The following is a 16,527-nucleotide window of genomic DNA, read 5'->3' on the forward strand; positions in this document are numbered from 1 at the left end:
CCTTCTTGGAGGCACCGTCTTTGAGCCCTCGCTCCGGCAATGTCCATCTCATCTTCCTCGGTGGAGCGCTCATGGGTGCTCTATGTCGGCATTAAGCAGTTCTTCTTCGTGTATCTCTAGTTTGCTTGGTTGCCGTGGGGGTAGTGTGGCGGTGACTGGCACCTTTATATCTTGCCTTAGGTGTATGTTGTGTGTGGTGGTGGCGTGAGTTTGTATCGGTTCACTTGTTGGTCAGTGCTTTAGCTATTAAGCGGAGTGAATAGCCTTTTTCGTCTATGGAGGACGAGGGCTTGGCCGTCCAAAATTAAAACTCCCTTCGCATTGGTCCTTCTATCACATTCATGAGATCATTCCACTTTGGGATATCTTTTGTTGACGCTCAAATTGAGGACGGCATCACTTGGAAGTTCAGCGGCCTCCGCGTACAAGGTGCAATTCCTCGGTGCCACTAGATCCGTCATGAGCGCTGCGGTGTGGAAGGCTTAAGCGCCTCAAGTGAATTTTTTGCTATCGCATTTGGACCAGCGACACACTGGCCAAATTGTGATTTGTGTCCGCTTTGCAAGCATGTTAACGTAGTCAGTAGCAAGTGCTCCATTCAAACTATACCCCCCAAAGGTGTCGATTCCAAATACGTAGACACTTCCCGTGTCGCTCACGAGCATTGTTCGACTCGATCCAACCGCGGCATGCGTGATCCTGATGCCTTGCAGAGACCTACAAATGCAGCAACAGTTTGTTACATCGGCAGACAAGATTCCCAAAATTCAACCAAATCAACGTACTCTTACCTGATAAGGCATGGCTTGAACTTGTCTTCTGTGTCCCCAAGGCCTAGCTGGCCCGAGGAATTCATGCCAAATGAGTATACGGCCCCACTTGCGGTGACCACAATGCTGTGGCCTGGTCCAGCAGTGACCTGAGATTTCCCGCGGCGGCAATTCTTCTCGCCGACCAAAATGTATCCAAGAACAAGCTTCCAAGAGCCCCCGCACCTTTGCTTCAGCCACTCCTTCTCTTCTGGTTTCATCGGCTTAAACATGGCCCTTTGCTGGCACATGTCGAATGCTGCAAGTTCCGGAAGTGGTAATTGCAAGTCTGGTGGGAATTTTGCGGGATTTCTGAAGAATTTACATGTAGCCTGAAACAGCAAAACATCTCCACATCATTGTGTCATCACAATAATTCATAACCAGCATTTTAAGACTCAAAAGTCGTGAGAACTAAGAATGTAATTGTAGAACTTGCCTCCAAAGCAGCAAGATCTTTAGGATCCAGCCCAGAGGATGAGAGCACGTGGAGGAGAATGGATGGGCTCGCGGTCAGGGGGAATTGCCCTTCGGCTTCTTCTCCAGAGAAATGGCGCTTCATAAGTTCAGCTTCTGGATCCGGCGAAGGAGAACGCGGGGCAGCAGCATCATTCACTATGTTGCGGGGCACCAGCGCGGCGTTGCTTGCTGTAGTATCCATTGGGCACTCCATGATCTGCAACTATTGAGAGAAAAAGTATATATATATTTAGTAAATTGTACATACTGAGTTGTCAAATGACTATAAATGTATGAACCCAGGGTCCTTGCAAACAAGGCAACCCCATTCTTGTAGAGAAAGTAACTAAGCCATGCATTGCTTTTTTTAATTTTTTTTTCAAAACATGAACATTCTTGTAGAGAAGGCAATCAGTCAGATCATACATTGTATATTTTGTTAAGAGTACAAAACAGTAACCAATTATATAGTACATGGTAATGTAACTCATGCTGCAACTTCAGTATTGAAGACATTATAATAATTACATGATGATCATATAGCATGATGAATGGAGAGATGTGACCCTAAGTCAAGCAATTCTGGAGATGAAATTGGTTACGACGGACCCACACACCTCTGATCTTACAGGTCTGTGGTCAAGCAATCAATTATATAGATGCATCCCTGATCAAGGATCAGTCAGCAGCATCATAGTGGAGAACGCACTCAACCAACCAAGGAACATGCCAAAAAAAAGATGATCCATGTTCGTCAAACACAATCCAATCAAGGTCGAAGATCACAAAGTGGAGGCCTCCACCATCTGTGCTGCAGTACCGACATCCATCGCGTAAAACCCCGATTCTCCACACTGCGGCCGCAGTCGCCCCAACCAAGAACTAACGAACAAAAACTAATGCGGATTTTTCATGGACAAAAACGGAAGATCCTTCCTTTTCTGCCCTTTCCTACACGAAGACACTGGACCGAAACTGATCTGATAACCACCCCATCTACCAGACCTTCCGAATCCCACGAACTCCACCCCAAAAAGACACCGGACGGAGATACCTGAACAGATTACAAGGTCAGGGGTGCTGGGATCACATGGAATTTCGGCAAGGCGCACGGCTGTGTGGTCGAACTGCCGCGGCCCCCGGGTTTATGTGGTCTTGGCAATGTGGCAGAAGTTGGGTTTTGGGGGGTGGAGGAGGAGAAAGTTTCCAGGGAAGCGAGAGAGAGAGAGAAGAGAGAGAGAGAGAATTGGGAAACCACCACCCCGTATATATACGCATGCAGGTTGGGAGCGCCACATCGGCAAATGCGGCCTCCTCGCCCTGGATTCTCTGCGTCGATCCTAACAAACCCTCTCTCGTGCTTTTAAATTTTTTTTGGAAGTACAAACCTCCTATCTTGTTGGGATGGTAGTCACAGGGTAAAAAATCCTTTAAGATCCGCAGTGATGAGATAAAACCCCATCTTCGCACGGCAGTGTATGGCTCCATTCTTTTCGTTTGTTTGGAATGTTATCGACCGTGGATCTGCCCGGAGTGCAAAACTCTAAACAAAGGCCAGTGCGGGAGCCCAAAAGAGCAGTGCTTGCTTGGCAGAGAGATCACCGTCGCAAAAGATACAAATAGGAGCACACAGAAACGTTGAACGTGGCCAGGTGGATGCTATCAATGTCGAGATCGCCGATACGAGGGGCACGAACGTTGTCGAAGAGCACACCCTTCCTAGACACGAAACTTGCCGTGCGGAGCATGTGGAGGAACGAAGCACAAGAGGTAGGGTCGGGATTGACGAAGTGCTTGGCGCGTCCCCGGCACATGCGTCCCCGACGTTCTAGCAGGGGTCCAATATGGCGAAGAGCTTGGTTCCCTAGATATTTAACAAAAAACTACCACATTTCACGGAACCGTGCCTACAAACTACCACTTTACAAATTTGTGCCGAAAACTACCACTTTTCGACTATTTTTTCTCAAAAAACACTAATTTCTGCCTCATGGTAGTTTGCTGAAATTAAACATGATTATGACAGGGATGGCCCACACTTAGGCGCTGACATGACACAGTGGTCAACTCCTAGGCCGTGCCGCGCGAGAGATGCACGCGAGCCACGCGCCGCGCCCGCCCCCACCGCCGGCCGGCGAGCAACGCCACCTCTGCCATCGGTCGAAGCCAGCGTCGTGTGCTAGCTAGCCGGCCAATGGAGCATTGCGGTCGTGCTAGCATGCAGCCGTAGCAGCTTGTGTGCGTGCACGGCCGTGCATGTAGCCGCCGTCGCCGCGAGCGTGTGCGCCGTCCGCCGCCCGTGCCACCCGCCACTATGCCCAGCCCGCGCCACCCGCCGCTCTGCCCCGCCACCTGCGCCGCCCTCCCTCCTAGGTGAGCCGCCTGCTCGCTCGGCCATGGCGGCCGCCATCGTGCCAAGGCCTCGCCCGCCACGAGCGTGTGCGCCGTCGGCCGCGAGCGCGTGCTTCTTCCGCCGCTTGCGCCACACATCGCTCCGCCCAGCCCGCGCCACCCGCCGCTCTTCCCCGCCGGCCGGCGTGCCCCGCCACCTGCGCCGCCCTCCCTCCTAGCCGAGCCGCCTGCTCGCCTCGGCCATGGCGGCCGCCATCGTGCCAAGGCCTCGCCCCGCCCCGCTCGGCCCTGCCGACCGAGCCCCCGCCTTTGCACCTCGTGTACGCCATCGACGGGGAGACCAGCGCCGGAGAGGTGCTTCGCCGGGGCGCCGCTCTGCCCCGCCGGAGAAGAGCGTGGAGTGCATACAAGGTGTTTGAGGAAATGCCAGAGAGAGAGGAGGAGGAGGAGGAAGAAGATTGATGCTGATATGTGGGCCCATCCTGTCGGAAAAGCGTTTAGAAGAGGCCAATCGGGCACTTTTCTGAGATGGTAATTTTTAGTCAAAGATTAGTCAAAAAGTGGTAGTTTTTGGCACAAATTTGTAAAGTGGTAGTTTGTAGGCACGGTTCCGCGAAATGTGGTAGTTTTTTGTTAAATACTCTTCCCTAGACCATGTCTATGAGCGTGTTGGTCGTCATCTCCAACATATGTCGGCTGATATTCAGCTCGATGCAGCTGGCTGACTGTGTACAAGACTTTCGCCTGGTCGTCGCCTTCGATGGAAACTCAACGTTTGAGTTGAATAAAGCAAACCTCTCGCCCAGTGGAAAGTCAGGAGGCTAACCCTGGAATGAAGACGTAGTGGAGACTTTTCTAAACAACCTTCGCTTGCGGTCTCATCTTGAAGCATCACCAAGACCTTGTAATTAGTTAGGTACAACAGGGGCTGACGAACCTCCACTTGCACATTGATGTCTATGTGCCCGTGTGGCCACCCCCTAATTGCAGTACTTGGCTGTGTGGGGCTCATAAGACTTCCTTTTGAATTCCCCGCGAGTGAAGGATTTCTCGTATGGAGAAAAACCTCTTGAGCGTTATCTGATCTTATTCTTGTATTTCAAATATTGGACCTGCCTTTTTAATGGGACATCCCAGCAACAAAGTCGGGCCAGATGTCTAATTGCTTTTGATCTAAATAGACTGTATTTTTTCTTTATTTTTTAGCTCCGTAAAATTATTGTTTTTCTTCTGAAAAGTAAAAAAAATGCAGAAAACAACACCCGAATCCCTTTCTTCTGCATATATTTGGTGGCCATCTAGAACGTATCAGTGTCAAATATCTGGTGGCCATCTAGAACGTATCAGTGCCAAATATCTGGTGGCTAATGCCAATTTTTCTTGGTGCCCCTTGAGTCCCTTTCTTCTGCATATATCTGGTGGCCATAGTTAGCTAGCCCGGTTGAGTCCCTTTCTTTTGCATATATCCAAAAACTTGATAGATGTCAAAGTAGTATATTTAGCCCAATAGAAACCAACACAAATATTCGACACAAAGAAAATGACCAGTGTGCCGGAGACAATGAGAACGCATAAAGGACAACAATTTAAAATTGTTATATCAAAAATTAATAGTTTCAAAGGTAAGTGGACTACTTAACAAATACGGGCCACCCCCTCCCTGGCTGCGCCTGCCCCTGCGCCGTGGGCCACTCCGGCCGCGGCGGCCATCTCGCGGCGCCCGCCAGCTACTGCCTGCTGGCCGGTATGGGTCGGCCGCGCTCTCGTAGATCTAGCGTTAGTGGTAGCCTACGTGCGACCTCACCGGCCTCCCCTACGTACTCCGGTCCGTCCATGGTGCCGGACTCGCAGCTGCCCCGCGGTGTCAATGTGTGAGATCCCGGCGCTCCGCCTCGAATCCTGCTTCGTGGTGAGTGCTCGACCGCGGCACCTCCACTCCGCTTAGCGGATCTGACCGCTGATCCTGGCCCATTACCTTTTTTGGAGCGGCCGCGCCTGATACGTCTCCAACGTAGCTATAATTTTTGATTGCTCCATGCTATATTATCTACTGTTTTGGACTATATTGGGCTTTATTTTCCACTTTTATATTATTTTTGGGATTAACCTATTAACCGGAGGCTCAACCCAGAATTGCTGTTTTTTTGCCTATTTCAGTGTTTCGGAGAAACAGAATATCAAACGGAGTCCAAACGGAATAAAATCTTCAGGAACGTGATTTTCTCACTGAACATGATCCAGGAGACTTGGACCCTACTCCAGGGAGTCAAAGAGGAGGTCACGAGGGTGGGAGGCGCCCCCCCTAGGGCGCCCCGCTGCCTCGTGGGCCCCTCGGTGCTCCACCGACGTACTCCTTCCTTCTATATATACCTGCGTACCCCCAAACGATCAGAACAGGAGCCAAAAACCTAAGTCCACCACCGCAACTTTCTGTATCCACGAGATCCCATTTTGGGGCCTGTTCCGGAGCTCCGCCGGAAGAGGGCCGATATCACGGAGGGCTTCTACATCATCCTAGCCCCTCCGATGAAGTGTGAGTAGTTTACCTTAGACCTTCGGGTCCATAGTTAGTAGCTAGATGGCTTCTTCTCTCTCTTTGAATCTCAATACAAAGTTCTCCCCCTCTTTTGTGGAGATCTATTCGATGTAATCTTCTGTTTGCGGTGTGTTTGTTGAGACCGACGAATTGTGGGTTTATGATCAAGTCTATCTATGAATAATATTTGAATCTTCTCTGAATTCTTTTATGTATGATTGGTTATCTTTGCAAGTCTCTTCGAATTATCCGTTTGGTTTGGCCAACTAGATTGGTAGTTCTTGCCATGGGAGAAGTGCTTAGCTTTGGGTTCGATCTTGCGGTGTCCTTTCCCAGTGACAGAAGGGGCAACAAGGCACGTATTGCATCATTGCTGTCGATGTCAAAACCGGCGGATCTCGGGTAGGGGGTCCCGAACTGTGCGTCTAGGCTAGATGGTAACAGGAGGCAAGGGACACGAAGTTTTACCCAGGTTCGGGCCCTCTCGATGGAGGTAAAACCGTACGTCCTGCTTGATTAATATTGATGATATGGGTAGTACAAGAGTAGATCTACCACGAGATCGAGGAGTCTAAACCCTAGAAGCTAGCCTATGGTATGATTGTTGATGTGTATGTTGTCCTACGGACTAAAACCCTCCGGTTTATATAGACACCGGGTAGGTTTAGGGTTACACAAAGTCAGTTACAATGGTAGGAAATCTTCATATCCGTATCGCCAAGCTTGCCTTCCACGCCAAGGAAAGTCCCTTCCGGACATGGGACGGAGTCTTCAATCTTGTATCTTCATAGTCCAAGAGTCCGGCTGAAGGTTTAGTCCGGCCATCCGAACACCCCCTAATCTAGGATTCCCTCAGTAGCCCCTGAACCAGGCTTCAATGACGATGAGTCCGACGCGCATATTGTCTTCGGCATTGCAAGGCGGGTTCCTCCTCCAAGTACTTCATAGAAGATTTTGAACACAAAGATAGTGTCCGGCTCTGCAAAATAAGTTTCCACATATTGCCATAGAGAGAATAATATTTACACAAATCTAATCTGCTGACGTATTCCGTAGTTTGACATCACACCATGACCAAGCTTTTATTCGAACCGTTTTACTGTCCCATCTCAGCGTGTTATGCGAGGCGGTTTCCTTGGCACATCTTGTTAAAGCAGAGATCGTGTCCCCTTATTCCGGGATTCTCATCAATACGGGCGTGGGTAACCCAACTGCGCCATCGATTACGGCGCTTGGAGATAAGCGAGTTTTATCAGGCTGGTGGGGACATGTAGCTGCGTCCACCCATATAAGGGGATACAGATCCACCTTTTCACCTACGCCTTCTTCCTCCTTCGCCTATCCATTCTTGCGCACTCGAGCTCCAGCGCCCAAGTCCGCACTCCTCACCTCAACCTTCTCCAGCCATGTCCGGAGCGGGAGGCAAGTGGATGGTCTCCTCCGTCACGGAGGAACATATCAAAAAGCTGAGGAAGGCCGGATACCTGTCTAACGACATCGCGTACCGGCTCCTCGAAAAGGGGCAGCTCATCCCCACCCCTAGGCCCCATGAGAGGGTGGTGTTCCTCCCCCATTTCCTCCGCGGACTGGGCTTCCCTCTCCACCCATTTGTCCGGGGGCTCATGTTTTACTACGGCCTGGATTTCCACGATCTAGCCCCGAACTTCATCCTCAACATCTCGGCGTTTATCGTCGTGTGTGAGGCCTTCCTCCGCATCCGCCCCCATTTCGGCCTATGGCTCAAGACTTTCAACGTCAAGCCGAAGGTGGTGCGCGGCAGCCAGGCGGAGTGCGGAGGCGCCATGGTGGGCAAGATGGCCAACGTCCTCTGGCTCGAGGGCTCCTTTGTGGAGACCCTAAAGGGGTGGCAATCGGGGTGGTTTTACATCACCGAGCCGCGTGAAGCCGAATGGGCTGCACCCCCTGAGTTCCGGTCCGGACCCCCAACGCGGCTCACGTCCTGAAAAGAGACGGGCCTGTCGTGGGGTAAAAAAGGAGAGCTGACCGGACTCCAAACATGCATCAAAACCCTGGTGGACAAGAAGCTCAAACTTGTCAACGTAGTCCAGGTTATGCTCATCCGCTTGATCCTCCCATGCCAACAACGGGCCTTCAACTTGTGGGAGTTCGACCCGGCGCAGCACCAAACTCTTAACAGGCTCTTCGACACGACGTACGAAGATGCCTGGAAGGTGCTTTTCAAAGGCGCTGTGGCTCCCGCATCCGCTACTCAGGATCGCGGATTCAGTACACAGCGTCACGCTCTTGCGGTAAGCTGTCTTTTTTCCTTTTACAGGGTATCAGTTTTTCATAGTTTGACTCCATGCGGGATCTGAGGTCCCTTTCCTTTGACAGGATTGGCAGGTGACGTCCGGACAGATCAACTGTCCGGCTCCTTTGCCCGAAGGCCCAGCGGACGCTCACCTGGCGAAGCTGCTGGCTCCGGCACCCTATGTGGTACCGGAGAAGAAGGTCAAGAAGAAGACCACGGGGACTCGAAAGAGTGCCTGCCTCCCGGAGGTGTCGGATTCATCATCCGACGAATCCAAGACGTACTCCTCCCGCGAAGACGAGGAGGAGGAAGAAGAGACCCCTCCCCCTCTAGCGGGGGAAGGGAAGAAAAGGAAGGCCGCCCCAACTGGGGAGGCCGAGGGGTCCAAGAAGGGGAAAACCCTTCCTCCGGACTATTCCACCGACGCCGACGACGGTGGAGAGGAGTGGGCGCCCAGGGCCAAGCCCCTGGCCAATTCGTAAGTATCCGGATACCAGAGTGATTCATAATGTTCGTTTACTGCACAACTTTCCCTTACGCCGAATATGTTTATGCAGCCCACCCAAAGACCAGCTCGACGCGTCGTCAAGCGGCTCACTGGACTCGTCGGATGTGAACTCACTTCCGACGGCTTCCTCCCTCTGCCCTACGGACGACACCGAAGTGTTATCCCAACAGGTTCCAAGCCGGGGGGAGGTGGTCCTGGAGGCGCCGCAAGGCGACCTCCCGGACTCTAGGAGTAAAGGGGATAAAACCCCCCAGGGCTCCAAGTCCAACCCTAGGCCGGACACCGCTCTGGAACCTTCAAAGGTTCCAGAGTCCGGCGGGCGACCTCCTTCCAAGAGGAGCAGGCCCGTCGTGCCGGTGACCTCCGTCCAACCGGAGGCGCCGGACAATATGTTGGAGGTGCTCCAAGGCGCCTCCATCGACGAGGGGCACCACACTATTATGAGTGCGACGATTCAGAAGGTTCAGTCCGCCAAGAGCGGAGTGACTGAAGCTTGTACTAGCCTTTTAACAGGCTTTGAGGTAAGTAAAGAATGTGTAAATAATATTACCGCATAGACAGTAGCCCCTGATGCTCTATTTGGTGTTCGGGAAGAAAAGCCGAATAGAGGATCAATTAAAATTCGCAGGAGTCTAACAAAAAGGAGTCAATATGCGTATGCAGGCTTCTCTGCTTGCGTCCGCCGCACTGACTGCGGAAGTGGACACGCTAAAGCAGGACCTTGAGCGGTCCGAGCAAGAGCTCGGGCGTGCCAAGAAGCAGCTCGAGGACAATGAAGGTAAGAAATACCTTGTTTAAATAGATATACAAAAAAGGTGCAATTTCAAAAAATGACAGGACTATCGTGGCTATTGTAGGGGCCACGTCTGAGGTGGCGACCCTTAAGCAGGCGCTGGACAAGGCCGAGAAGAGGGCAGCCTCGGAGCGCACCGAGCGGGAGAGGTATGAGGCTGAGGTTGGCAAGGTGCGGCAAGAGCTCCAGGCTCTCATGGAAAAACATGAGAGTTTGGAGCTTGACTTAAAGACGCGAGCGTCCGAGCTCGCGGTGGCTATTGAAAATGCCAAGGCAGCCAAGGCCGAATCCCAGAAGACCCTCCAGGAGTTGGATGATGTGAAGAAGATAGCGGCAAGTAAGGCATTCTTTATGCAAAGCAAACACATAAACGTGAGTTAACTGTTACTTACCCGAATCCGGAGCTTTCCAGGAGCATTCGCAGATCTTCCCTGGAGTGCATCCGATGCCGCCACATTCTATCGAGCCGAGGAGGGCAGCTCGACGGAGAAGGTGTTCTGGTCTCAGTACGCTGAGGCCGGACACCCCGTGCCCCTGAGCGACCAGCTGAAGCAACTGGTCGAGCTCCACAAGGCGGCCGAACAGGCCATGAAGGGCCTCATAGTTCGGCTGTGGCCTGGAGAGGCTCAGCCTGGGAGCTATTTCGGGCTAGTGCGGTGGCTGGTGGAGGCCTGTCCAAGGCTCGAAGTTATCAAGCGCTCCGTCTGCATTGAAGGTGCCCGTAGGGCCCTTGCCCGTGCTAAGGTGCACTGGGGCAAGCTGGATGCTGAGAAGCTTGTGAAGGACGGGCCACCGCCGGGGAAAGAGCACCACAAGCCCGAGAATTACTATAAGGATGTTTTGAAGGGTGCCCGCCTTGTGGCGGATGAATGTTCTATGGATGTAATCTTTGAGTAAAACTCGCTCGTTTTGTCCTGTGCGCTGAAAACTTGTTCATATGCGCTAAGCAATGCTGTTTGAATTTAAAATATTACCTTCTGTGCGGCGGTTTATCAATTCTGAGAGATGGCAAGTCGTCGGCTTCTGCCCCCGTGCCGCTAGTGCTGGGGTGTTCGGGGATAAACCTGAGCGCTCTTTTTCCCATGTTTGGGTCCTTCGAGGGAGGCGCTCAGCCCGACGAACAAGGCAATCGGACTATAATGCGTGAACACTCTCACTTAGCCATAGAATTCTATAATTTTAAATTTCGGCGAAGCCCCTAGTATTTGGAAGACCGAGTTCGGGGCGCTATCCACGCCTTGGCCGGACAGAGCCGGCTCCTTGTCCTAAGCGGCATAAGTCGTTAAGGACTCGAAAAACCTCTCGAACAGCGACCAGCTCTCGCTTCATCATGACAGTCAGTTTTAGCTTTCTCCACTGAGGTGCTCAACCTAGCTCAACCGGGGCACAATCGCAGTGGTTCTCCTAGTGCTAGCTTAGCCGATATAGCGGAACGTAAGGCACCAAAACATAGGAGCCGGGCAAACCCAACTATTGACCCAAGACATGATTTGGAGCCAATGCATATAATGCTATAAGTTCGGGGTGCCATACTTGTTAAAGTGTTCGGACTTCTCACACCATATTGAGGGGTACTAAAGCCCCTGGCGTATTTTAGCCGTACCAACGTGTACAGGTGCAACATGTCGTTAAGGAACATATATATATATATATATATATATATATATATATATATATATATATATATATATATATATAAAAGAGTAATGCAAAAATAGACAAAAGCTATGCATTGTTTATTAAGGAGGCTGTGATCAAAGCAGAACGATACAAATAATGCAATAAGCAAAAGGTTGGACTATCTAACATGTCCGCTCCAGGGGCAAGCTGCGGAATAATATGCGAAACAGGTATACTACTCGTGATAGAGACCACCTAGGAGTTCCGTAATGCGGCGTGGCTTGTCTGCTTCCCTGGTTCTTGCATCGTTTGTGCGGCGATTGAGCTGCCAAACATGCCTTCCGAAGGATGGAGTCCTGAAAGTAAGGGAAAATTAAAAAATCGGCAGCCCCTGGTACGGTTTAAGCCGTATTTTTGGGCGTGTCGTGATGGTGCCCCTCCCCCTGGACCGATGGTATCTCTAGAGCGTAGTTATGTACGCGAAGTACTGGCGTCGCCTTTTGCGAGGGTTGGGGTTGGGGCCGCATTGCTACGCCTGCTTGGATCGTGCCAGGCGGTCTTGTTGTAGGTTACTCCGGGTGCGCTTGACGGTGTCTGGTCGTTTACTGGCCGGACTGGAGAACTGCCTGGAGAGGCTGCTTTGAACTTCCGCTGCAAGGGCCGCCGTGTGCTCCTCCGTTCGGAGGGAGCGTTCGGTGTTTCCATTGACCGTAATTACTCCTCGAGGGCCTGGCATCTTGAGATTAAGGTATGCGTAATGTGGTACCACATTGAACTTAGCGAATGCAGTTCGCCCGAGCAGTGCGTGATAACCACTGCGAAACGGGACTATGTCGAAGATTAACTCCTCGCTTCAGAAATTATCCGGAGATCTGAAGACCACTTCAAGTGTGACTGAGCCTGTACAGTTGGCCTCTACACCTAGTATTACACCTTTAAAGGTCGTTTTGGTGGGCTTAATCCTCGAGGGATCTATGCCCATTTTCCGCACTGTATCCTGGTAAAGCAGGTTCAGGCTGCTGCCGCCGTCCATAAGGACTCTAGTGAGATGAAATACGTCAATAATTGGGTCTAGAACTAGTGCGGCGAATCCGCCATGACGGGTGCTGGTGGGGTGGTCCCTTCGATCCAAGGTGATCGGGCAGGAGGACCATGGGTTGAACTTTGGGGCGACTGGCTCTACCGCGTATACGTCCCTTAACGCGCGCTGCCGCTCCCTTTTGGGGACGTGGGTTGCGTATATCATGTTCACAGTCCGCACTTGTGGGGGAAAACCCTTGTGTCCATTGTTGTTCGGCGGCCGGGGCTCCTCGTCATCATCGCTATGCAGCCCCTTGTCTTCATTTTCGGCGTTTAACTTGCCTGCCTGCTTGAACACCCAATAACCCCTGTTGGTGTGATTGGCTAGCTTTTCGTGGGTGCCATGTATCTGGCACGAGTGGTCGAGTATCCGATCCAAACTGGATGGCCCCCTAGGATTCCTTTTGAATGGCTTTTTCCGCTGTCCGGATTTAGAGCCTCTAAATCCGGCATTAACTGTCGTATCCTCAGCATTGTCGCCGTTAATGCGGCGTTTCTGCTTGTTGCGACGCGACCTGCCACTACTGTCCCTGGTGTTCGAATTACCAGGGTTCTTGGTCATATTGTTGCTACGAGCAAGCCAGCTGTCTTCTCCCGCGCAAAAGCGGGTCATGAGTGTCGTGAGTGCTGCCATAGATTTCGGCTTTTCCTGTCCAAGGTGCCGGGCCAGCCACTCGTCACATATATTGTGTTTGAAGGCTGCTAGGGCCTCAGCGTCCGCACAGTCGACTATTTGATTTTTCTTTGTTAGGAACCATGTCCAGAATTGCCTGGCCGATTCCTCTGGCTGCTGAATTACGTGACTTAGGTCATCGGCGTCTGGGGGTCGCACGTAAGTGCCCTGGAAATTGTCGAGGAATGCGGCTTCCTGGTCCTCCCAACAACTGATTGATCCTGTTGGCAAGCTGTTAAGCCAATGCCGGGCTGGTCCTTTAAGCTTGAGTGGGAGGTATTTGATGGCGTGGAAATCATCGCTGCGGGCCATGTGGATATGAAGGAGGTAATCCTCGATCCATACCGCAGGATCTGTTGTGCCATCATATGATTCGATGTTTACGGGTTTGAAACCCTCGGGGATTTGATGATCCATTATTTCATCTGTAAAGCAGAGTGGGTGTGCGGCGCCTCTGTACTAGGCTATATCATGACGTAGCTCCAGTGAGCCTTGTCTACTATGTTCGGCCCTGCTGAATTTGTGGCCGGTGTGACGGTTGCCGTCTCGAGCCGTGGGGCACCCACGCGATCCATAGATCGATCTTGTTTGCCTTGCCTTGTCCTCCAACATGTCTCGTAAGTCCGGCGCATGTTCCCGTGCCTTGGTACGGGGTGCGGCTTGAGTGGAGGGCTGAGAGGCCTCTCTGTCGCGACCACGAGGTGGCCGATCTGCCACATCAAGTGCTTCCTCCTCTAATTGGGGTAGCAACCAGTGCTTTGGGTAGCTCTTGGAGGGGCGTTCGAGTTTATGCTCTTCGTCCGCAAGGACTTCAGTCCATTTGTCGACTAGCAAGTCTTGATCAGCTCTGAGCTGTTGTTGTTTTTTCTTGAGGCTTCTTGCCGTGGCCATAAGCCTGCGTTGGAAACGCTTTTGCTCGACGGGATCCTCTGGCACGACGAATTCGTCATCGTCGAGGCTTGCCTCGTCTTCGGAGGGAGGCATATAATTATCGTCCTCGACCTCTCTGTCTTCCGCTCTCTCGTGAGGGCTGGTTTCTCCATCCTCTTGTGCTAAATCTTGCTGGAGGGGGTTTTCTTCGGCGCTTTCCGGAGTATTATTATCTCCCATGCTGGAATCGCCTTGTTTGTTTTGGCGGGATTTTGAGCTGCGCCGCTGACGCCGGCGCTTAGGCTGTTTCTTGGAGGGGTCATCCTCCGCTGCTCCATCGCCATCTCCCCCTTTTGGGGTGTCCACCATGTATATGTCATATGACGAGGTGGCTTTCCAGGGCCTAGTAGGCGCTGGTTCGTCATCATCTTCTTCATCGGCGTCCATATCGTTGATGTCTTCGGTGTCGAAGTCGAGCATGTCGGTTAAGTCGTCGACAGTGGCTACAAAGTGGGTGGTTGTCACAGCCCTAGCTTTAGCTCTGCTTGTGTCTAGTCTTGGTTGTTGCATCACGTTTACATGTTGCTTAAACTTGAAATGGGGATTGCCTAAACCCTAGCATCAAAGGAATTCACTAGGTTTAACTAAAATATTTCCAGTGTTTCCAAATGGCTTTCAAAAATGTTCATCATTTCTGGGAAATGCTAGAACAATAACCAGAGGTGTTGCACATTTTTCCATGACATATTTGGGCTCTGAACTAAATCATATAGTATTTGAATTTGGGCATTTAAATACTATAAAATAATTAAAATGTTCAAATAATCCTAAACTGAAATGTTCCATGTTGGATATATTCCAAACAGTGGCCATGAGCAGTTTGGAGATTTTTGAGTGTGCCTAAGTATTTTTAATAAAGCCCAGAACAAAATAACAAAATAGAAAAGAGAAATAAAATAGAAATGGAGAGAGAGAACCCCACCTGGCTTACCTAGGCCACTTATCTGGCCGGCCCAGCTGGCGGCCCAGCCAGCTGGCCAGCCCACCGAGGGCACGGGCGTCCTCTTCCTCCTGCCAGAAGGCAGAGGAGAAGATAGCCACGGCGCCGCGGCGTGCCACGCCGGCAGCTGCTCGCCTGGCTGCCCCCTCATCGCCCTGGCCTTCCTCCGCAACGCCACGCGCCCCCTGGACCCTCTATCGACCTCTCCCATCATCTCTCCCCTCCTCTGTCTCTCTCACACATGACCACCCGAGTGCCACCGTCGCCGGCGCTCACCGTAGCCATGGCCACCGGCCCTCCTTAGTCCACCCAGCGTTTCTAGAGGCTCCGCCTCGACCCCCTCTCTCTTCCATCCCGAGCCACGCCACCGCGGGAGCCCCACATCGCCGCCACGAGTCGTCTTCCCCGAGCACGGCCGCCGGACTCCATCGACGGATTCGTCGCCTTTCGGTCGCCCACGAGCCAGCTGAGCCTGTCGTCGGCCTCACTGTGAGCTCCCGGTCCTTTCCCCCTTAACTACGCCGTCGTTTTCGCCCCGTAGCTGCTGCCCCGCGAGCACCCGAAGCTCGCCGCCGCTGTGCCTCATCGCCGTCGTGGCTAGAGCCACGGTTGCTCGAAGCCGAGCACACCGCTGTGCTCAGCACGCTTCCAGGAGCCGGGCGCGCCCACCCATTCGACCTATCGTGCCCCCTAGCGCCAACCCGCACCAACCCCGAACTCCGGTAGCCGCCGCGAGCTTCGTTCCAGCGAGCTCCGGTGCCCCCGCGGCCACCCACCTGTTCCTCTGGATGCGGGAGAGCACGGGCTACGCCCCGGTGGTCTCCGCGAGTCCAGCCGCCGCCTGTAGCTCAAGTCCGGCGAGCCTCCGCCGTTGTTTTGGTCGCCGGCGGGTTAACTCCGGTCGTGCCAACGTGGCACCGTCATTAGTGGCTAATGATGCCACCAACTAACCCCCCCCCCCTCACTGAATACTGGGCCCCACACCCTTAACTAACACCAGTTTAATTTCTGCTTAGTTTTATCTAATCCAGCGGGACCCACACGTCAGAGTTGACCGTGCTGACGTGGATGTTGACCTGACCCCACATGTGTGTGACCCAGACAGCTTTGTGTCACTGACCAGTGGACCCCACTGGTCAGGTTTGACCTGGACGATGCCTGTTGACCTGCGGAGGTCAGCATGACCTAATGCTGACACAATAAATCATTTTTTGGTTTTAAAATAAATCAGGAAATTCTAGAAATTGCCTAAACTTCTAAAAATCATTGAAATTCAACCATAGCTCAGAATGAAATAAATTATATATGAAAAATGATCAGAAAAATCTAATCTATCCATCTGTACCACTTTCATGCATGTTTGAACAACTTAAAGTTGCTGTATAAGACAATTTGAATTAATGGCATTTGAAATGCCTTATATGGAGTTTGAATTTGAACCTAGGGTTCAAACCAACTCCATTGAACATGTTGCTAGTTGCATTAGCTCAAACCACAGCATATTGACATGTCATGATCAAGCATCATATTGTGCATTGCATTGATTGTGTTTCTT

The 16,527-nt window shown here is 51.9% G+C and overlaps 1 protein-coding gene across 1 annotated transcript; it reads right to left on the reverse strand.

Annotated features, from left to right (window-relative positions):
* Positions 1-377: 377 nt before the first annotated feature.
* LOC119359624 (ultraviolet-B receptor UVR8-like) lies at positions 378-1,135 on the reverse strand. Its single transcript, XM_037625751.1, has 2 exons — positions 792-1,135; positions 378-717 (listed from the first exon to the last, which is right to left on the reverse strand). The coding sequence occupies exons 1-2, from the start codon at positions 1,058-1,060 to the stop codon at positions 492-494; spliced, it is 495 nt and encodes a 164-aa protein (XP_037481648.1). The 5' UTR covers positions 1,061-1,135; the 3' UTR covers positions 378-491.
* Between the last annotated feature and the right edge of the window lie 15,392 nt (positions 1,136-16,527).

The sequence above is a fragment of the Triticum dicoccoides genome, chromosome 2A (assembly GCF_002162155.2).
Source record: "Triticum dicoccoides isolate Atlit2015 ecotype Zavitan chromosome 2A, WEW_v2.0, whole genome shotgun sequence".
Classification (NCBI taxonomy): domain Eukaryota; kingdom Viridiplantae; phylum Streptophyta; class Magnoliopsida; order Poales; family Poaceae; genus Triticum; species Triticum dicoccoides.